The 23954-nt window shown below is 34.2% G+C and overlaps 1 protein-coding gene and 1 long non-coding RNA gene across 2 annotated transcripts; both read right to left on the bottom strand.

The window, feature by feature from the left end:
- Window positions 1–438: 438 nt before the first annotated feature.
- LOC115924288 lies at window positions 439–1606 on the bottom strand. Its single transcript, XR_004064266.1, has 2 exons — window positions 1567–1606; window positions 439–1144 (listed from the first exon to the last, which is right to left on the bottom strand). It is a non-coding gene; the product is annotated as an uncharacterized LOC115924288 (long non-coding RNA).
- A 1383-nt stretch (window positions 1607–2989) lies between these two features.
- LOC115924105 (histone-lysine N-methyltransferase PR-Set7-like) lies at window positions 2990–20144 on the bottom strand. The gene is made up of 8 exons (XM_030985870.1): window positions 20018–20144; window positions 15790–15898; window positions 15108–15249; window positions 8459–8651; window positions 7717–7752; window positions 4306–4341; window positions 3841–3880; window positions 2990–3310 (listed from the first exon to the last, which is right to left on the bottom strand). The coding sequence occupies exons 1-8, from the start codon at window positions 20024–20026 to the stop codon at window positions 3291–3293; spliced, it is 585 nt and encodes a 194-aa protein (XP_030841730.1). The 5' UTR covers window positions 20027–20144; the 3' UTR covers window positions 2990–3290.
- Between the last annotated feature and the right edge of the window lie 3810 nt (window positions 20145–23954).

Genomic DNA, 23954 nt, shown 5'->3' with positions numbered 1-23954 from the left:
TTATATTTCACTTTGTCGGCATTTTCGTTTCTTTTCTTTTCTGTTCTGCCCGAATACGAGAAAGCAAATAAGGCATCTACACATAAACATTGTAACAATTCGATAGTAACACTTGTTTGCATAAATCTGTTAGATTACACTGCAATGCAACAATGAACTTGTTTCCATAAGTGTTTGAGGACATTATATGTACACTGCAATTATTGTTCACATATTCAAGAGAGGACATGCATGTTTTAATACTAAGCAATTTCAACACACTAATTGAGGATCTCTATACTTACCGAAGATGGTATGTTCTTTTCCTTTTCCAGACTGGGCTACAATACATGAGAGAAAGACATGAAACATTTTATCATTGTCATTTTTTTTTTGTTTACCCCTTTTCTTTCCATTTATTTTCTTGTATTTTTAAAACTTTCTTTTTCTTTCCTTTTCCCTTTTTATATTTCACTTTGTCAGCATTTTCGTTTCTTTTCTTTTCTGTTCTGCCCGAATACGAGAAGGCAAATAAGGCATCTACAGGTATCATAAACATTGTATCAATTCGATAGTAACACTTGTTTGCATAATAAAAAAATAATAATAATGAAATATCTTTATATAGCGCATAACACAATCATGAGAAAGTCCCTATGCGCTTAAACAGAAATAGAAGTGTGAAAGAAATCAGAAGAGCTGGGATTATCACCAAGGTTATTGGGTTTCAAAGAGATAAGTTTTTAGGTTACTCCTGAATTTGTCATATGGTGTGATATTTGTGAAGTAGTTTGGTAGGCTATTCCATAAAATAGATGCTTCATGTGAAAATGATCTCTCACCATATGATTTTATTGCAGTTTTAGGTACAGTGAACATTGATCTTTTACGAGAACGTAATGATCTCTCCGGTTTATATTCAATGAGCAATTCTGTGAGATATATGGGTGCTTACTGTTAAATCTGTATTACACTGCAATGCAACAATGAACTTGTTTCCATAAGTGTTTGAGAACAATACATGTACACTGCAAATTTGACATAGAAATTGTTTACATATTCAAGAGAGGACGTGCGTGTTTTAATACTAAGCAATTTCAATACACTAATTGAGGATCTCTATACTTACCGAAGATGGTATGTTCTTTTCCTTTTCCAGACTGGGCTACAATACATGAGAGAAAGACATGAAACATTTCATCATTGCAATCTTTTTTTGTTTACCCCTTTTCTTTCCATTTATTTTCTTGTATTTTTAAAACTTTACTTTTCTTTTCTTTTCCCCTTTTATTTTTCAACTTGTCCCCATTTTAGTTCCTTTTCTTTTCTTTTCTGCCCGAATACGCAAGTGCAAATAAGGCATCTACAGGTATCATAAACATTGTAATAATTTGATAGTAACACTTGTTTGCATAAATCTGTTAGATTACACTGCAATGCAACAATGAACTTGTTTCCATAAGTGTTTGAGAACATTACATGTACAATGCAAATTTGACATAGAAATTGTTTACATATTCAAGAGAGGACATGCATGTTTTAATACTAAGCAATTTCAACACACTTATTGAGGATCTCTATACTTACCAAAGATGGTATGGTCTTTTCCTTTTCCAGACTGGGCTACAATACATGAGAGAAAGACATGAAACATTTCATCATTGCAATCTTTTTTTGTTTACCCCTTTTCTTTCCATTTATTTTCTTGTATTTTTAAAACTTTACTTTTCTTTTCTTTTCCTTTTTTATATTTCAACTTGTCCCCATTTTAGTTCCTTTTCTTTTTTATTCTGCCCGAGTACGCAAGTGCAAATAAGGCATCTACAGGTATCATAAACATTGTAACAATTCGGTAGTAACACTTGCTTGCATAAATCTGTTAGATTACACTGCAATTAATGCAACAATGAACTTGTTTCCATAAGTGTTTGAGAACATTACATGTACACTGCATATTTGACATAGAAATTGTTCACATATTCAAGAGAGGACATGCATGTTTTAATACTAAGCAATTTCAACACACTAATTGAGGATCTCTATACTTACCGAAGATGGTATGTTCTTTTCCTTTTCCAGACTGGGCTACAATACATGAGAGAAAGACATGAAACATTTCATCATTGTCATTTTTTTTTTTTTTACCCCTTTTCTTTCCATTTATTTTCTTGTATTTTTAAAACTTTCTTTTTCTTTCCTTTTCCCTTTTTATATTTCACTTTGTCGGCATTTTTGTTTCTTTTCTTTTCTGTTCTGCCCGAATACGAGAAGGCAAATAAGGCATCTACATGTATCATAAACATTGTTACAATTCGATAGTAACACTTGTTTGCATAATAAATAAAAAATAATAATGAAATATCTTTATATAGCGCATAACACAATCATGAGAAAGTCCCTATGCGCTTTTAAACAGAAATAGAAGTGTGAAAGAAATCAGAAGAGCTGGGATTATCACCAAGGTTATTGGGTTTCAAAGAGATAAGTTTTTAGGTTACTCCTGAATTTGTCATATGGTGTGATATTTGTGAAGTAGTTTGGTAGGCTATTCCATAAAATAGATGCTTCATGTGAAAATGATCTCTCACCATATGATTTTATTGCAGTTTTAGGTACAGTGAACATTAATCTTTTACGAGAACGTAATGATCTCTCCGGTTTATATTCAATGAGCAATTCTGTGAGATATATGGGTGCTTACTGTTAAATCTGTTAGATTACACTGCAATGCAACAATGAACTTGTTCCATAAGTGTTTGAGAACAATACATGTACACTGCAAATTTGACATAGAAATTTTTTACATATTCAAGAGAGGACGTGCGTGTTTTAATACTAAGCAATTTCAACACACTAATTGAGGATCTCTATACTTACCGAAGATGGTATGTTCTTTTCCTTTTCCAGACTGGGCTACAATACATGAGAGAAAGACATGAAACATTTCATAATTGCAATCTTTTTTTGTTTACCCCTTTTCTTTCCATTTATTTCCTTGTATTTTTAAAACTTTACTTTTCTTTTCTTTTCCTTTTTTATATTTCAACTTGTCCCCATTTTAGTTCCTTTTCTTTTCTATTCTGCCCGAATACGCAAGTGCAAATAAGGCATCTACAGGTATCATAAACATTGTAATAATTTGATAGTAACACTTGTTTGCATAAATCTGTTAGATTACACTGCAATGCAACAATGAACTTGTTTCCATAAGTGTTTGAGAACATTACATGTACACTGCAAATTTGACATAGAAATTGTTTACATATTCAAGAGAGGACATGCATGTTTTAATACTAAGCAATTTCAACACACTAATTGAGGATCTCTATACTTAATAATAATAATATATACAATTTGTATTGCGCCAAATCAGCTATCAGCTAGTGCGTAGAAGTAGGGTACACAAACAGAGAAAAGAAGAGAGAAGTGCAAAAGAAATAATGAGAAAAAATAATCAATTATACACGATGTTGAACAGGTAAGTTTTTAGATTCTGTTTAAATATTTTGGCAGAACTACTGTCTTTGATGGCTTGTGGGAGAGAATTCCATGTGGATGGCCCAGCATGCGTGAACATATTCCCCCACTTAGTTTTGACCTTAGGGATAATCAAGAGACCGGAATTTTGGGAATGTAAGGTTCTAGAAGGGATGTACTGGTGTATCAGAGAAGTGTTATACTGAGGAGCAGATCCATGTGTGCAATGATATATAAGGAGGAGAATCTTGAAGATAATGCGCTGTTCAACAGGTAACCAATGGAGTGATTTGAGGACAGGAGTGATATGATCGTGCTTACGGGAGAAGGATACTACCCGAGCGGCCGCATTCTGTAGTTTTTGGAATTTTGCAAGAAGGGTACTTACCGAAGATGGTATGTTCTTTTCCTTTTCCAGACTGGGCTACAATACATGAGAGAAAGACATGAAACATTTCATCATTGCCGCCTTTTTTTGTTAACTCCTTTTCTTTCCATTTATTTTCTTGTATTTTTAAAACTTTTCTTTTCATTTTTTCCCTTTTTATATTTCACCTTGTCCCCATTTTTGTTCCTTTCTTTTCTGTTCTGCCCAAATACGCCAGTGTAAATAAGGCATCTACAGGCATCATAAACATTGTAACAATTCGATAGTAACACTTGTTTGCATAAATCTGTTACATTACACTGCAATGCAACAATGAACTTGTTTCCATAAGTGTTTGAGAACATTACATGTACACTGCAAATTTGACATAGAAATTGTCTACATATTCAAGAGAGGACGTGCATGTTTTTATACTAAGCAATTTCAGCACACTACTAGTAATTGAGGATCTCTATACTTACAGAAGATGGTATAGTCTTTTCCTTTTCGAGACTGGGCTACAATACATGAGAGAAAGAAATGAAACATTTCATCATTGCCATCTTTTGTTGTTTAAATTACCCCTTTTCTTTCCATTTATTTTCGTGATTTTCTTGTATTTTTTTAAACTTTCCTTTTCTTTCCTTTTCCCTTTTTATATTTCAACTTGTCCCCATTTTTGTTCCTTTTCTTTTCTGGTCTGCCCGAATACGCAAGTGCAAATAAGGCATCTACAGGTATCATAAACATTGTAACAATTCGGTAGTAACACTTGCTTGCATAAATCTGTTAGATTACACTGCAATGCAACAATGAACTTGTTTCCATAAGTGTTTGAGAACATTACATGTACACTGCAATTATTTGACATAGAAATTGTTCACATATTCAAGAGAGGACATGCATGTTTTAATACTAAGCAATTTCAACACACTAATTGAGGATCTCTATACTTACCGAAGATGGTATGTTCTTTTCCTTTTCCAGACTGGGCTACAATACATGAGAGAAAGACATGAAACATTTCATCATTGTCATTTTTTTTTTTTACCCCTTTTCTTTCCATTTATTTTCTTGTATTTTTAAAACTTTCTTTTTCTTTCCTTTTCCCTTTTATATTTCACTTTGTCGGCATTTTCGTTTCTTTTCTTTTCTGTTCTGCCCGAATACGAGAAGGCAAATAAGGCATCTACAGGTATCATAAACATTATAACAATTCGATACTTGTTTGCATAATAAAAAAATAATAATAATGAAATATCTTTATATAGCGCATAACACAATCATGAGAAAGTCCCTATGCGCTTAAACAGAAATAGAAGTGTGAAAGAAATCAGAAGAGCTGGGATTATCACTAAGGTTATTGGGTTTCAAAGAGATAAGTTTTTAGGTTACTCCTGAATTTGTCATATGGTGTGATATTTGTGAAGTAGTTTGGTAGGCTATTCCATAAAATAGATGCTTCATGTGAAAATGATCTCTCACCATATGATTTTGTTGCAGTTTTAGGTACAGTGAACATTGATCTTTTACGAGAACGTAATGATCTCTCCGGTTTATATTCAATGAGCAATTCTGTGAGATATATGGGTGCTAACTGTTAAATCTGTATTACACTGCAATGCAACAATGAACTTGTTTCCATAAGTGTTTGAGAACAATACATGTACACTGCATATTTGACATAGAAATTGTTTACATATTCAAGAGAGGACATGCATGTTTTAATACTAAGCAATTTCAACACACTAATTGAGGATCTCTATACTTACCGAAGATGGTATGTTCTTTTCCTTTTCCAGACTGGGCTACAATACATGAGAGAAAGACATGAAACATTTCATCATTGCAATCTTTTTTTTTTTACCCCTTTTCTTTCCATTTATTATTTATTTCCTTGTATTTTTAAAACTTTCCTTTTCTTGCTTTTTCCCTTTTTATATTTCACTAAATTTGTCCGCATTTTCGTTCCTTTTCTTTTCTGTTCTGCCCGAATACGAGAAGGCAAATAAGGCATCTACAGGTATCATAAACATTGTAACAATTCGATACTTGTTTGCATAATAAAAAAATAATAATAATGAAATATCTTTAAATAGCGCATAACACAATCATGAGAAAGTCCCTATGCGCTTAAACAGAAATAGAAGTGTGAAAGAAATCAGAAGAGCTGGGATTATCACTAAGGTTATTGGGTTTCAAAGAGATAAGTTTTTAGGTTACTCCTGAATTTGTCATATGGTGTGATATTTGTGAAGTAGTTTGGTAGGCTATTCCATAAAATAGATGCTTCATGTGAAAATGATCTCTCACCATATGATTTTGTTGCAGTTTTAGGTACAGTGAACATTGATCTTTTACGAGAACGTAATGATCTCTCCGGTTTATATTCAATGAGCAATTCTCTGAGATATATGGGTGCTAACTGTTAAATCTGTATTACACTGCAATGCAACAATGAACTTGTTTCCATAAATGTTTGAGAACAATACATGTACACTGCATATTTGACAAAGAAATTGTTTACATATTCAAGAGAGGACATGCATGTTTTAATACTAAGCAATTTCAACACACTAATTGAGGATCTCTATACTTACCGAAGATGGTATGTTCTTTTCCTTTTCCAGACTGGGCTACAATACATGAGAGAAAGACATGAAACATTTCATCATTGCAATCTTTTTTTTTTTACCCCTTTTCTTTCCATTTATTTTTTATTTCCTTGTATTTTTAAAACTTTCCTTTTCTTGCTTTTTCCCTTTTTATATTTCACTAAATTTGTCCGCATTTTCGTTCCTTTTCTTTTCTGTTCTGCCCGAATACGAGAAGGCAAATAAGGCATCTACATGTATCATAAACATTGTTACAATTCGATAGTAACACTTGTTTGCATAATAAAAAAATAATAATAATGAAATATCTTTATATAGCGCATAACACAATCATGAGAAAGTCCTTATGCGCTTAAACAGAAATAGAAGTGTGAAAGAAATCAGAAGAGCTGGGATTATCACTAAGGTTATTGGGTTTCAAAGAGATTAAGTTTTTAGGTTTCTACTGAATTTGTCATATGGTGTGATATTTGTGAAGTAGTTTGGTAGGCTATTCCATAAAATAGATGCTTCATGTGAAAATTATCTCTCACCATATGATTTTGTTGCAGTTTTAGGTACAGTGAACATTGATCTTTTACGAGAACGTAATGATCTCTCCGGTTTATATTCAATGAGCAATTCTCTGAGATATATGGGTGCTAACTGTTAAATCTGTATTACACTGCAATGCAACAATGAACTTGTTTTCATAAATGTTTGAGAACAATACATGTACACTGCATATTTGACAAAGAAATTGTTTACATATTCAAGAGAGGACGTGCATGTTTTAATACTAAGCAATTTCAACACACTAATTGAGGATCTCTATACTTACCGAAGATGGTATGTTCTTTTCCTTTTCCAGACTGGGCTACAATACATGAGAGAAAGACATGAAACATTTCATCATTGCAATCTTTTTTTGTTTACCCCTTTTCTTTCCATTTATTTTCTTGTATTTTTAAAACTTTACTTTTCTTTTCTTTTCCTTTTTTATATTTCAACTTGTCCCCATTTTAGTTCCTTTTCTTTTCTATTCTGCCCGAATACGCAAGTGGAAATAAGGCATCTACATGTATCATAAACATTGTAACAATTCGATAGTAACACTTGTTTGCATAAATCTGTTAGATTACACTGCAATGAAACAATGAACTTGTTTCCATAAGTGTTTGAGAACAATACATGTACACTGCATATTTGACATAGAAATTGTTTACATATTCAAGAGAGGACATGCATGTTTTAATACTAAGCAATTTCAACACACTAATTGAGGATCTCTATACTTACCGAAGATGGTATGTTCTTTTCCTTTTCCAGACTGGGCTACAATACATGAGAGAAAAACATGAAACATTTCATCATTGCCATCTTTTTTGTTTACCCCTTTTCTTTCCATTTATTTTCTTGCATTTTTAAAACTTTTTTTTTCTTTTTTCCCCCCTTTTTATATTTCACCTTGTCCCCATTTTTGTTCCTTTTCTTTTCTGTTCTGGCCAAATACGCTAGTGCAAATAAGGCATCTACAGGTATGGTATTATACATGTATGTATCATAAACATAGTAACGACTCCATAGTAAAGATGATTATTACGCTCACCATTGCCATCATTTTTTTTTTGAGGGGGGGGGGGGCAATTTGAGGATAAAAGGTATCAGAACCATGTTTGGCAAACATTTTTCGTCCTTCTTTTATTTTCTTAGCTATAACAAGGCACTTCAAATTACTTTTTAATTTGAAAACAATTAATAAATCATCATTAACAGAAAATTTTCCTGAAGGTTTTTGTTTTTTCTGAGGGTTTATTCTGAAATGTGGATCTGTCTTTCAATGTGAGGTCTAATTATATAGCAACATTTAGTCATTTACAAAAATTGAGGTACACTTCTTTCTTTTATCACATTATAATTATCTTGAATGTCAAAGGTCTAATAGCATTAGGTTACTTCATAAGCAAGCTTCCCATTAAGATTCACCTTTTACCAAGTGCATACATTAGAATATAAGCAAACAAGAACATGTTCCATTTACCTGCCGCCAAGGTAAATTCTTTACTCCATAGTCGTATGTTAGTTCCACACCTTCTTTAAGGTCCACCAAAGCAAACAAGCACAAATGTGGGGAGTTATTATCAAATGCAACCTTTTTCATGATGCTATTTGGATGCACATGATCATCGTTGACCCACCTAGCGAGGCAAGAATTGCTATCTGATGCATCAATCCTGGAGAGAGTGAACAAACCAAGAATAAGATCTATAGTAAACAGTACTGGAAGTTCTCAACTCACTTAGGCCAAGAAAAAAAAAATTGTTTGGTCGCCCAAGAATGCCATTTTTGAAAAATAGTGTCGGTCGGTCGGACATTTTTTTATTTTTTTTTGTATTTATTTTTAGTTTTGACATCTTATATGAAAAATTGGACCAAAATCTCTGGCCTCTAACTCGCCAGGACCCTAGAAATCCCCCCCAAATTAAATTATTCACCAGAAACAGATGGCTATTGCTGTCTGTTGGAAAATAATTACTGAGGGGCCAAGAAATTCCAATAGACTATTTTTAATGACTCTTTGAAAAACATATTTCATATGTATTTTTGGCCATGTGTTTTGAACTCACCACCCCAAAATGTTGGTTTTTTTTACGCTTTTTCACATTTCATTGTCTATAAATGTTAATATCTTTCCTAAAAAATAGGGTAATAGTCTTGAATTTGGTAGCATTCTAAAGCTAATTAACAGAACTATCACATCTGCAAATATAAACTCGTTTGCGCGTAAAATAACGACGCTACGTAAGATAGAATGACACATGGCGAAGTCGGTTGGAGGGGGGGGGGGGGGAGCGGTACACAGTATATCTATGGGAGCGACATGCGAAACAGTTTAACGTAAATAACTTTGGCAAACATGGGGCTATTCAATTGATTTTGGTCTCATATTGAAGGTAATGATGCCTGCTACATTATGTATATACACTTATTATTGATAAGTATTCTTTTTCTTGAATTATGTGATAAAAATGTCACATTCCACCATACTAACACACACAAACTCTATGGAGACAATGCATTTTAAGGGTTTTTCGCTTTAAACGTTCATAATTTCGGTATACATGGGGCTAGACCTATGGTTTTTGTCTTGAATTAAAGGTAATTAAGTGTGATTTTATTTGCTTATGTTTATTATTTTTATTTTGTTAGTAATCACTTTTTTGTAAATTTAACCTCCAAATTGACAATTTTGTGTGCTGAGAATTTGCGTATATTTGCATATTAATATTTCTATTATAGAATAGAGATACCCCATACAATTCGATATCATCTGAAAGGGAATTTCCTGAACAATTCAAATATGATGAGAAACTAACAGTCAGGGTAAAGGAATTGCAGATCTAGATATATTTTGAAATGTATTTTTGGAATCATCACACTTCAAATATTTTCAATCATAACATTTTACAACTCCACCCTATCCCATTTTCAATGGCATTTTTGAAATCCTCAGGGTATTTCCTTTCAGAAAATGTATACTTTTGCAGGGAAAGAGTTAATATTTTTAAAGTTATTGGCATTTTTATGCTGAAAGGTGCGTGACTGTCAGCTTTAATTTTGGGGGATGGTAACACAAAAGGAGGCGAGTTCAAAACGCATGGCCATTTATGAATTTCTATGTGAATGAAAAGTTTAAAAAAATATAAATAATCAGGTCGGGCTAATTTCAAAGAATTGGTCGGTGGAGGGCAACCAAACAATAGATGACCTTTGACCTCAACATCTTTATCACTTCATGTCTGGTATTACCTGAGGATCATTTGTTCGAAGTGTGAACGAAATTGATCAACAAGTAGAAAAACAAGAGCAAGTTGAACAAAACCAACAGACAGGAAAAGTGATTACTAGTAGGAGTATGGGCTATCCAGGGGTGAAAAATTCTTTTTTGGTCATTTTGTTTTTGCAACTTTTTTTGTATTCCATTTAATACTCTATCTCAACATGGAATAACAAAATTTTTGGCTTGGGGTCCAACCAAAATCCAAAATGGCCGCCACTTTGCCCCCAGATCACACTTTCAGCTATAACTTTGTGATTTGTACGTCTTTTTGTTTGGATTTGGTGTCTTACCCTATGTTTGTAATCTGTAAGTGCATTAAAAAGTGGTAAAATCTATCAGGTACATGTCTAGTGCTAGCATCCGTTATGAACAATGGATTGGGCTAATTTGCATAAATAAGCATATTTATCGAAAAGATATCCTCAATTTCTCTAGCATTGCTGAAGACAAAATTTGGCTTTCTACTGGATAAATGACAGGTTTCCGACAAGCTCACTGGTACAATCTTCCCCTAAAATGCCCTGGATATATTCAGTCCAATGTGGTCGTTGCCATATTTCATATCCAATACGAGCACGCATAGGTGGTCCACTCGGAAAGTTTCATCCCCATTGTCGTTCAAGAAGAACACTTTTTTCCTGATCAAGTTTCTGTAAACTTACGAGCATTGATATATAGGAAACACAAATCAAGTTTGCAGCAACACATGAGGACTTTATATTGCAAAGGTATTTCACACAGATCAAGATTGCGCAAAGTTATGAGGACATTGTATTGAATAGGTAACACAGCTCAAAATTCCATAAATGGTCATTTTCAAACATACATGTAAGTGGACATTTTTTTAAATTGTCAATTGGCCGTATTTCAAAACTTATGATATTTTTGGGCAATTTTCTTTCACTTACCATGTGAATACAATATGAATTTTCATTTTTCACAAAATTTTTGGATGTCTGCCTTCTCCTTATAGGAGAAATGAAAACTGCACAAAAAATTGTACATGTGGGACTGGGCTTCACAAAATGTTAGAAAATTCTATATTTCTCCTCTCTTGCATTATTTCATCAATCAAATTTGGACCAGATAGTAAGAAATGGTTAATATCTTTCAATTTGAGGTGCTATCACTGTTGCCTATTGATGAAAAAGTATCAAAAATTTAAGTTAAAGTGGACATGTCGCGTCTCTCACGATTTGGATGTCGCGTCTCTCACAGTATTTAGGGGAGAATCATTTATCACTGAGACGAGATGATTTATTACGACTATATATTTTAGAAAGGTACACTACTAGTACACAAGTACCAGCAGTCATGGAAGTGTCGGAGGTTTAGTTGGGCACGAATAAAATTATCACTGATAGCAGTCCAAAAACCATGTCCAAAATTTGTCGTGTCTCTCACGCCCCTTTTTGTACGGTAGTCGTAATTTTTCTAAGAAATACAGAATTCAACTCAAACTGGTAGTAGAATGAGACCATCCTACAATTTACAAAATATGATAGGTATGATCCACTATTCATTTCCAAGTGGAATGATACAGGCCCTTTTGTCTCTCAAAATGTCGCGTCTCACACGTTTGAAAATGACCAAATGTACGAGGACAACATACGTTGCAAATGCAACACAGTCTTTGTTTAAACTTAATTATGAGGACATATTAACACAGGTAAAGTTTCTGTAAACTTATGAGGACATTACATGTACACATATCAGGTTTGCAGCAACACACGAGGACTTATTGCACAGTTATTTCACACTTATCAAGTTTGCGTAAACTTATGAGGACATTGTATTGAATAGGTAACACAGCTCAAGTTTGCATAAATGAACGAGGACAACGTTTGTTGCAAATGAAACACCTGTAGTCCTTTTTTGTATAAACTTATGAGGACATATCAACACATATAGGAAACACAAATCAAGTTTGCAGCAACATACGAGACTTTATCTGTTTATATTGCAAAGGTATTTCACACATTTGCACAAACTTATGAGGACATTGTATTCGATAGGTAACACAGCTCAAATTTGCATAAATGTACGAGGGCAACATGCATTGCAAATAAATTATATATGAAACAAATTTGAAAGGAGGACTTGATATTGCACATACGAGACTTTATCTGTTTATATTGCACCGGTATTTCACACAGATCAAGATTCTGCAAACTATGTAACACAGCTCAAGTTTGCATAAATGTACAAGGACAATATACGTTGCAAATAAAACACAGGTAAAGTTTCTGTAAACTTATGAGGACGTTACACAAATCAAGTTTGCACCAACACAGGTATTTCACACATACCAAGTTTGCGCAATATTATGGGGACATTGTATTGAATATATGTAACACAGCTCAAATTTGCATAAATGTACAAGGACAACATGCGTTGCAAATGAATTATACATTGACATTTATTATATATGAAACAAATTTGATAGGAAGACTCGATATTGCACAGGTATTTCACACAGACCAAGTTTGCGCAAACTTATGAGGACATGGTATTTGTGTAAATGTACGAAGAAAATGCCATGCAAAAGTAGCACAGTCCAGGGGTTTATAAAACATGCAATTAAACTTACGATAAATATTAATCGCAAGTCTATGGCAAATTATGTACCATATCGAGATACGATTTATTGCAAAATTAATTGTATCTCTCTATGTTACAGGCTGCAGATTTGCAAAGTCCCCATGAGTTGCTGCAAACTTGATTTGTGTTTCTTGCAACGTATATTCACTTTTCTAAGAAGTTAAGCAGGAGCCGCGGAACGTTTTGAAAGAGGGGGGGGGGGGGCTGCCACAATTGGGGCTGTGTATAATACCATTTTTACACACTCCCATAGGCTTGCACGTGTTAACTGAAAAAAGTGGGTAAAAAAAGTAGGTAACACAGCTCAAGTTTGCATAAATCTATGAGGACAACATACGTTGCAAATGAAACACAGTCTTTGTTTGTATAAACCTATGAGGACATATTAACACAGATAAAGTTTGCGCACATTTATGAGGACATTGTATTGTAAGACAGCTCAAGTTTGCATAAATGTACGAGGACAACATGCGCTGCAAAAGTAACACAGTCTAGGTTTGTATAAACGTATGAGGACATATTAACTTAGATCAAGTTTGCACAATCCTCCATTTCTCTAGCATTGCTGAAATCAAAATTTGGCTTTCTACTTGATAAATTATAGGTTTCTGTCAAGGTCATGCACTGGTACGATCTTCCCCTAAAATGCCCTGGATATATTCAGTCCCATGTGGTCGCTACCATATTTCATATCCAGTACGAGCACGCGTATACATGTCAGTGTTGTAGTCAAGGCCCAAACTCTCAAGGCCAAGGCATGACCCCCTCAAGGCAAGGCCAAGGCCAAGGCCTGAAACCCCAAGACCAAGTTCAAGGCAAAGGCATTGAAAAAAACAGGCCTTAAGGCCAAGCATCAAGGCACCACAACACTGATACATGTAGGTCATGTCATCCCCATGGTCATTCATGTAGAACACTGTTGCAAGGACTATATGGAGGAAACAGTGGTAGAAGGAAAGACTGGAAATCTTGCAGGATGCCAGAGAAGCTGAGAATAGAATATTTCACTCTCCTGAACCTGTATCTTCCAAATTCAACAACCACTTGATTTTATTATGGATGAGAGAGGGAACTAAAAGATGATATAATTGTGTTCTTCTTGAATGACAATGGGGATGAAACTTTCCAAGTAGACCACCTATGCGTGCTCGTACTGGATAAGAAATATGGCAGCGACCACATGGGACATTGTTATTATTATAAAAATTATAAATATTCTAGTTTCAGCTTCTCTGGCATCCTACAATATCTCCAGTCTTTCCTCCTACCACTTTTTCCTCCATATAGTCCTTGCAACATTATTCTACATGAATGACCATGGGGATGAAGCTCTACAAGTGGACCACCTAATGTGGGCTGGTACTGGATATGAAATATGGCAGCAACAACATTGGACTGATGACATTCATGTTACTAGAGGAAGATTGTACTAGTTATGCCCGAAAATCTAGTTTGGGGGTAAATCGGTAGCCATTTTCTATTTTCAGAGCTACAAACCTAAAAGCGGAATCTTCACTTTTTTGGTCCTTTTACGTTTGATGGGGCGCGGTACCAAATTGAAAAGATGCCAGTGAATGATTCTAAATAGAATGTATTTAAATATTTCAATATTCACTGGCATTTCGTGCTTGTGACTCGGATATCAGTGTCATTGTAAATTGTTTTTAATGATTGGCTGAATAAATTGAAATTGAAAAAATTGAAATTGAAATTGAATATGCAAGGTGCTCTAAATTTTTGGCTGTAATTCACAAAGGCACACCGCTCAATCTTGAGAAATTCTTGCGTCTTGCTTGCTAATAATAAAGAGTTATGAGAAGACGGGTGGATGGATAATGGTATTGTTGTGTTCAGATAGTAATCAACATCTAAATATTTGATACCCCCTAATTAAATGCAAAAGACAAAAATTCCGCTTTTTGGTTGGCAGGTATGGAGTTTGGCCCGGCGTACATTTTTGTCAGACCCTAAGCCAAAATATTTTGTCATTTCATGCTGTTGCAAAAAGAAAATCAAGAATCATCCATTTATAGCCCACTCCTATTACTAGGTCTCTGCCAGAACATCGTTCAGGCGAGACAAAAACTGCATTAACAGACACTTTCACGATTTTGCTGATATTTTTAAAACACAATATAATAATATTTCATAACATGCTTTATGTAGTCTTCGACTACATGTATAAAGCATGCAAATGTTAGTCAGCATAAACTGAAGAAACAGGATTTTACTCATTAAAATCACTCACCGATACTCGGTACTTTTATGCGAGAAGTGGAAAACGTAATCCGCATTCTCATCATCCTGATCATCAGCAATGGACAATATTCCACGATATTCCAGGAGGAAATCTCCCTTTAAAAAGGGTTTATTTGTCACAAGTCCATGTCCTAAAAGTGGAGAAGGAAAATATTTTGTTAAAGTTAAAAAAAAAGTTAAAAAAAAAAAACCTTATGGCAGAGTACCATGTAATCATGGTCATACAAAGCAAAGGTGTGTGTGGGGGGGGGGGGGGGGTTACCTCCAGAAAATGCTTAAAATTGACGTTTCTTTTTATTACTGAATGTCCGCACAATCGACCACAAGTGTGGACCAAATCTTTCAATATCACATTAACAAATGCAGAAACATGCTGCTAATTTAAGGATTTTTGACAATCTTAGTGATTATATTCATTTTGAAAATTCTGTGTTTAATGATCGATAAATGCTCACAATGATCAGACTTTGTGTAGATTTTTTTTCTTCTCTCTTTCTGCTTGTACAATGCTGCTATCTGTTAACCATATTTTTCAGAGCCTTGAATCAAAAGGTATTGAACCAAAAGCAAATCTTCCTAAAGGTTTAACTAGCCTTGATCTCATGACTCGCACATCAAAGGACTAGTTCAATACAGCCACTACTAAACTGCATAATCTATGTGTACAGTACCTATGTCATCGTTGATAAATTTTTTTTCAAATCCCTCCTGATCTTCTCCAAGGCCGCACCACCTCTCCGCTATATGGTAGGGTGAGATGCGGCGGTTACGTCTCTGACTCTGTCAAAAGAGGATCATGAAATGCTCTACATGAACATCTAGTTATACAGTGTATGTCAACTGTAAAGTAACATATCATATGTCACTCCCCCCCCCCCTTTTTTTTTTCCTCTTTAACTTAGAATTAATAAAGAACTCCAGGCCCAAATAACTGGATTCATAAAAAGGAAAAAAAAATATTCCCTACAAAATGGTACAAAAATCATGAAAAGATGGAAGTTATGATTCGGAAAACACTTCTTGACCAGTCAATATGAATATTCATTTGAGTGAAGTGATGATGTCATCAGGTCACACAAATCATAAAGATGAAATCAAGAAAAATAAAAAATTTGGCAAATGTAGTTGAAAATATAACCCTGAAATATGTCATAGTAGACATAATTTCCCATTTTGGGAGATCTATAGAGAGAAAACAGATTTACTTTATTTTGCATGAAAATGAGATTTTTCTCATTTGAGTGAGATTTTTCTCATTTTCTGTAATCGAATCGTGTAGGAAATTGTGATGGTATAACATCATCTCTTCACTAAAATGAATATTCATACAGTGCCAGTCACAATTTTTCTTCTACCTGTTAATCCATGGAGGGACAGAGCCTTTAGGAAATAAAAAAATAATATTCAATCAATATTTAAATTGGCAACATGTATTTTTTTCCCCTCTATTAAATGATAAAAAATAAATGAATTTAGATATAATAGCACCAAAAAGAGATTTTTTTGTGAAAAAAAATTGGAACGAAAACGGCCAATGCTAACGCAGAAGTAGTGATTTATAAATTTTCTTTGCAAATTACCAATTTAAGGATCGCAGTGATTTGCTACATTCAAACTGCCCTTACTCAGGAACGCAAAATCACATTGCACTGGAAAGAGGCTCAAAATACTCAGTGTATTTTTCTCTAATTATGTTGCTAAACGCTCAGCTTTCTGGAATGTGGAGATACTGCCAAAAAGGTGACACTGCATGTACCTCTATGGGTTAAACCTGCAAAAGGCTTTATCACAACAGAATCACAGTAGGATCACTAAACCATATCTATTGAATTCAGCCCTTGCAGGTTAGGTATATAGAAGAAGAATTGTGACTTATTGTTTTCTAAAAATATGGGAAACTAAAAAAAAAATCATAAGTACCTTATTTCTTAATTTCTTATTTCTCATTTTCATTACTTTTTTACCCTGGAAGATTTTTCTGGAACCTTTTTATAAAATTCAGTTATTTTTTGGTCTGGAGTTCATTTTTAAAGAGTTCTTTCAAATGTCTGATTTATTCCAGCTGCCGGGGAGGGGGGGGGGGTGGTTAAATTTTATGTACTGGGGCTATTTTTCCCCTGTTCACTGCAAATTAAATTCTTAAAACTATGCCCATCCATGTGTAAAAAGCTGTCACAAAATATAGATTTGGTCTAAATATTTGCATTAAAGTAAAAACACTTGATACACATGCATTGATTTTCCAAATAATTGAGCTAACAAAAATACCTAATTCTTGAAAAGGGTTTCCCCCTTTGATGGACTAATACAAAGCTTAAATTTGTTTGTAATTTAACAAAAAACATCCATAGAACAAGATAGACTGGGTTTTTCAAATAAACCAGATGATGTCTCAAAATACTCAAAGCGGTGAAAATCCAGTGAGGATATTAACAGCTTGTTACCAATCTTCCATAAATTGCATGTATCATTTAAACCCCAAGTATAGTTTATTTATTTATTTGTTTTATTTTAGTAGGGTTGCCTAATCAGTGATCAAGGCACTGTTTTTCACTGGGGCCCTACAACAAAAAATACACATACATGAAAAATACAAAGGTAAAGTATACATACATAAAATAGTAACATTAGGCTGCAAAATTAAATTAAACTAATGATCAGCATTTTGGGAATTAACTTTAACAGAATACCAAAAATGTTTAACAAATTGTGAGATGGTTTGTGAATTCTTAACAAAATTGGGTAAACTGTTCCACATAACAGAACTAGAATGAACATAACTTGATCATCCAATTTCAGTTTTTACCGGTAAGAGTTTAACAGAATTATGGACTGCACAGTAGACCTTAATATATACATGTATCTAGCAAAATCCATTGTTTTCTAACAAAAAAGTCTGGTCTTTTCTCCTTTTGGTTATCGTTGTTGTTTCCTTGTATTCATGCCATGATTACTTCATTAATGTTTTAAATGAATGATTTGTGATGTTGACGGGACATGTTCCCATTATGTGCATACATGTATGAGTTATCTGAAACATAAAGAATGACATATTACTGCATTATTTAGGGTTTGAAGTGGAAAGTTTTTTAAAAGTAAATTTAAAACTATACCAATATCTCAAACTTGTCCAAAACATAAGACTGTTTTAATGACGGAATTCATCATTTTTCCGCACACATTCAGTCCATTTTGCAAATAAATATACACAATGTGTGGACTTTCCTGCATCAGCATCAACATCATTCAAACTCAGTCCATCCTATGCAATTGCCAACAAAGTCCCTCAAACCAAGAAAAAAATTGAAACTTTTGTCAGAAAACAATATTTAGCATTTTAATTTTTACATTCCCTATATTATATATCTAGGGGTTCTGCATAATCCGTGATTCCACAATCAGAACAGATGGCATATCATTATCAAAAGGAAATGAATCTTTCCATATATACCACTAAACAGTTTCCGTAACAAAAAAGATATCCCCTCAAAGTCGAGTTACGGAACTTTTTGGAGGGGTTCAAAATGAACCCTCTCTATGTAAACAAAATCTGATGAAAAATATATTAACAATACGTGTGTAGAACTTAATTAGCAATAGCAGATGATATCATGCAGCAAAATTAATGCCTAGGTCTAGATCTAAATAATTGTTCTTTAATTCATACTTTTAGGTGTACAATTTCTTTACCCGGAATGGCTGAAATACTTCTATAGAGAAGTATTTGTTCTTTTTTTTTGTTCTTGTTTTTGTTGTTTTGTTGTCTTTATTTTGTATATTATGTCACTGGGTGTCATTGGGTGTCCGGACGGGTTGGGTGTCCGGACGGGTTAGGTATCCGGACGGGTTGGGTATCCGGACAAAACGGCAATTTCAAGAAATTTGGAAGCAAGATTTCATAATTTGTTTGAATGTAATGTAAGACAATATTATATATCACAAATGCTCATAATTATTTTTGTTATTTGATCCATAGTTTTTGTGAAATTCAAAGGCAGAAGGAGGTGATTTTATTTGTGTTAAGTCTCCGGACACCGCACCCCATCTATACATAACAAAGACTCTAGTTTTCATTATCAATATAATTTGATTTGATTTCAATGGGGGGGGGGGGCAACGCACCCCAGCCCTCCCCCAAATGTTCCGCCGCCACTGTTTAATACATTCCTCATGCAAATATTCATAAAAATCTTTGAATTTTTGCACGGCTCAACATTTCCCATGCATGGTCAGTACACCTCAAGGCTCCACACTTTGTTAATGCATAGGCCTACATCCATACACATTGCAAACTATAAGTTCAGTGCACTAGTACATCTCCACACCAGAGTCCCCAGAAAAAGATGTGTGAATCAGAAATAGGTCTAACTTTACTCACCTTGGCCCCAAATAACATCTGGCCTCGAGCCTTCCCAAACACTGAATTCAATGAGCTGGTTTAATTTCTCCAAATCAACCAGACGATCAACAAATATAAAAAAGACCTGTCCCCATCTTCTAGTTCTGATTAAATGATTGAAGTGAAAACTAAAGATTAAAATAAAATTATAATTAAATAAACTGGCCGTAATTATCACCCCTTTTGGTCCATAAAGTGATACCCCCAACTTTTTTAAAAATAATTTTCGAAGCAGTGGAGTCTCCTTTGAGAACTGCATGTGGGTTAAGTCTTTGGTCAGCATCCATTCACATTAATAGACGAGCACCAGCAGCACGTTTGTTTTATTCCCTCCTTCACAGATAATTAGTCAAGCCTCAGTCCTTCACGTTTATGGCACGAAAATACATTTAAGTTAGCTAGGCCTAGACCTATGCCATGTGCGTGCAAACAAACAGAATGGATATCACATAGGCATACGGTAGGCTAGTAGCACATTGAAACAATACTAAATTTCTTACCTTTGCCATCGTTCGTTCCAATATTAGGGCCAAATCGTGAAATAAGCCACCGTTCTAGTCTAGTCCCGGCCGCGCGCACGATCAGTCATCGACGACACGGTCGAGTCTCGCGCTTCTAATACAACGCGCCAGCTAGCTGCGCTGCATTTTTGCAAGCTCGCGCGCGCTAGCTCACAACGATCGATCGAGGATCTGTGTGTCCGCAGGGGGCGCTCTTAACATTTCAAGACACACACGACGATATACCAACGGGAGTGTTAAGTGTGTCGATTCTTTTCTTTTCGAACATCCGAGGACAGGCCTTATTTAAGGTCAGATGCGTCCTCGGACGTAGAATATCCTTTTGCACGTCTATTACTCCCGAGGACAGCATGTTACGTCCTCGGAAGTAAATTTCGTCCTCGGACAAAAGGTGTGTTTTCTTGCAGTTGGTCTCGGACGATCGATAATGCACACGCTCTCTCTCTCTCTTTCAATGTTTTTATAACCCTTCACTATCATTCTCTCTCTCTTTCAATGTTTTTATAACCCTTCACTATCATTCCCTCTCTCTCTTTCAATGTTTTTATAACCCATCACTATCATTCTCTCTCTCTCTTTCTCTAATATACACGCGCACACACACACACACACACACATACAACAACATAACAAACAAAAAAGCCCAATGCAAACAAACAAACAAAGCAACAAAAAAACACAAACAATAAACAACAATTTAAAGAAAACAAAAGTATCCCGACTTTAAAAATTTGGTCAGGCGACAATCTGGCTCTGGGGTTAGGGCTAAGTCTCCCATTTTTGCGAGTACAAAAATGCCACAAATTTCTGTTTTTCTCTTCGGCGCTTTCGCGCTTGGGACATTACTTTAAACATACTGTGGATAGCATAAGTTACGAATGTCCTCTAAATAGAAAAAACACTCTCGAGTCTTTAATCTTTAAAAAAATTTTTTTGTTGCCATAAGGTGTGTTGAAAGATGTGGGAAAGTTGTAGTGTCCGGTGCATTTTCATATAGTGCCCATACCCTTTAGTGATTAAATTTAAAAAAAAATCATAACTTTCTAACTTTTTATACAATTTCCTTTAAAACTTTCAACAGTCTACTTCTTTCTTTTTTTTTTTCTCTTCTTTTAGTCTAGAATAGTTTGCTGTTATGCTGGTATTGCTGCGTATTTATGGCGAGCCTTTCTAACATTTATTCCTATTTCTTAATATCACGAATTACCATAGCTTTATAACGGAAAATCAATTTTTTAATTTCAAGAAATAGGAATAAATGTTTAAACGGCTTGCCATAAATACGCAGCAATACGCAAGCCAAATACGCAAAGGTGTGGCTGAGGCATGATGTCAAGAATTACCATTGCTTTACAACGGGAACGGAAAATCATTTCTTGATTTCCAGAAATAGGAATAAGTTTTAAAACGGCTTGCCATAAATACGCAGCAATATGCAAGCCAAATACACAAAGGTGTGACCGAGGCATTAGGGTAGGATTTCTCTTTAAAAATTCGTACTTCTTTCTGAACAGCAGTCCTGGCACTTATACTTGATGCTTCCTGATGCATGTAACAAGTAACGTGTTTCTATTTTTAGGATCAAATTATATTATCGAAATCTAATTATTTATTTGAGTCCGTCCTCGAAACAACTGAACGAAAGGTCATACAATTTTCATTGGAAAACAATCGTTTCCTGGTTCTCTCGCTCTCTCTCTCTCTCTCCCTTTCTCTATCTTTCTTTCTCTTTTGATTTTAATTACAAAAATAATCATGAACTCTCTGATTGGATATTGATGTGTCATTCCTTCACGATGGGCGGGGCCTAATAAAATTTTCCTCTGCAATGCAATAGCATGTCCATACAAAGACAAAAACGCATCCTTATAATAATGCGATGTTTCTAAACTCTAGGAAATAGTCACATTGAGGTACTGGATTGAGCAGACTGCATGTGCACCAGGGGAAGCAGCATCATTCTTAAAAAAAAAAAAAAAAGTTAATTTCCGAGGTTTAGTGCCATCCAGTAAAAAGCTTAGGTAAGCAACATCTTTTTTTAATAAAGTCATATAATATATACAGTTAACGACTAAATTATTCATACCTTAATCAAGTGTTCTTTAATAATTTTCTTTTAGTACATGTATGTACCAAATTTATTTGTCCCCGTTTATGTTTCTTGATAATTTACATGTAAATATATAAAGCCCTAGGTTAATCAATCCACTCTTCATTCTTGAGTTCAAGGCTTATTTGCTTTTAATAGATGCAGAAAATTGAACAAGACAAAAGAGCCCCCAAAATGGAGTAAAATCGGATAATTGATAAGGAAGTTATGAATTTTTTAAGAATATGAAACACTTTGGATCTTTGGAATTCACTACACAAATTGCCGATTTGGTTATAAGGCTATAACATCATTGCCTCACTATTTATCAATTGCTTTATATATTTTTAACCCATTGATTTCCCTTTTTTATACAAAGAGTCCCTAGGACTTCATTTCCCCATGCCTTTGCCCAGGTTATATAATTTGTATCATATTGCGTACATGATATTTCACAAAATCTTTTATGAACTTTGGAGAATTTATACTATTTACTAAATATTATATATTCATAATCATCGATTTTGATATAAATATTTTATTAAAATTCACATTGATCATGATTTGAAAATGTAGTTACTCTGTATATTTGTGCATCCACACAAAAACATGTTACTATCAAAATAATTTCGATGCTGGTGTGAGGAAATAAGATTTTCAAGTGTAAAATTGGAAATTTATATTATAAATATAAGGAAAACTATTAGTGGATAGTGAGGCAATGATGTCATAGACTCATGAGTAAGTTGCCAATTTTGTCTTGTGATTTTCAAAGTGTCTCATGTCATCAAGAATTCATAACATTCTTATTAGTTATTCGATTTTGCTCAAACTGTTATTGATAGGTTTGTTTGATCTTTCTGCGACTTGCTCATTAAGAAAAACGCACTCAACTAAACATTAAATTTTCAATGGCTATGAGTAATTCAGTTTTTAAATTTATAAACATATATATATATATATATATATATATACAAATTTGCGAAAATTCAAATATTCAGACGTTTCACGGAACCATTTATTTTCAAGTGGTTAAACTTGTTCATTTGTTATTGTTGGAAGTATTTTTTTAGTGTAACGTGGTGTAGCCTAATATATATATATATATATATGTATCTCTGGGTGTGGAGGTGCATGTGCGTGCGTGTGTGGGTAATTCTAAGACGATTGTCCCTTTTACTTTCGCATATGTATACATTTTATGAGAGTTGCCAAAACTGCGGTATACGTTATTTCCTTCAGTTACATTTATGTATATATATGATTATACAAATCTATACACAGTGCGACCCAGGAAAAACGAAACCGAAAGCTATCAATGTTTTATCATAACTTAGTCACACGTATAATTAATAAATGACACATATTTGGAAAGCTGAGATCCTCTTGTTTCATTTGCAACTCATATGATGCATATTTTACGCATGAGTGATTAAAATGAATTTGATGAGAGGAAACCAACATGTCATTTGGCGGACGGTATGTGAATTTCAAAGAGAAAATCACATTTCCAGAAAGTTGAGTTCCTGCCCTTTCATATGACACCTCAATCAAGAAGAATGAGCAAGGAATGACAAAGTTCCGTTTGTTTAAAGTAGTGCTTGCATTTCCATAATTTTATCAAACGAATTCGTTTTCACTGGCTGCCTGCCGTAGCAACAAGCAGAATTGACAAAAGACTTAACTCCGTTTCGTTGACAATCAGCCATGCATAAAGTCTTTCGTCTACGGTAAATAGTCCTTAGCTCGTTTTATTTATATTTCTTTGCGTTACTTTTGTTACATTGTCAACGTGCTTGGACCAATTCAATTCTTCATCATTAATAT

The sequence above is a fragment of the Strongylocentrotus purpuratus genome, unplaced genomic scaffold (genome assembly GCF_000002235.5).
Source record: "Strongylocentrotus purpuratus isolate Spur 01 unplaced genomic scaffold, Spur_5.0 spur5_scaffold_15, whole genome shotgun sequence".
Taxonomy (NCBI): domain Eukaryota; kingdom Metazoa; phylum Echinodermata; class Echinoidea; order Camarodonta; family Strongylocentrotidae; genus Strongylocentrotus; species Strongylocentrotus purpuratus.
The sequence above is the reverse complement of the archived record's forward strand: the minus strand, read 5'-3'. Positions and strand labels throughout refer to the sequence as shown.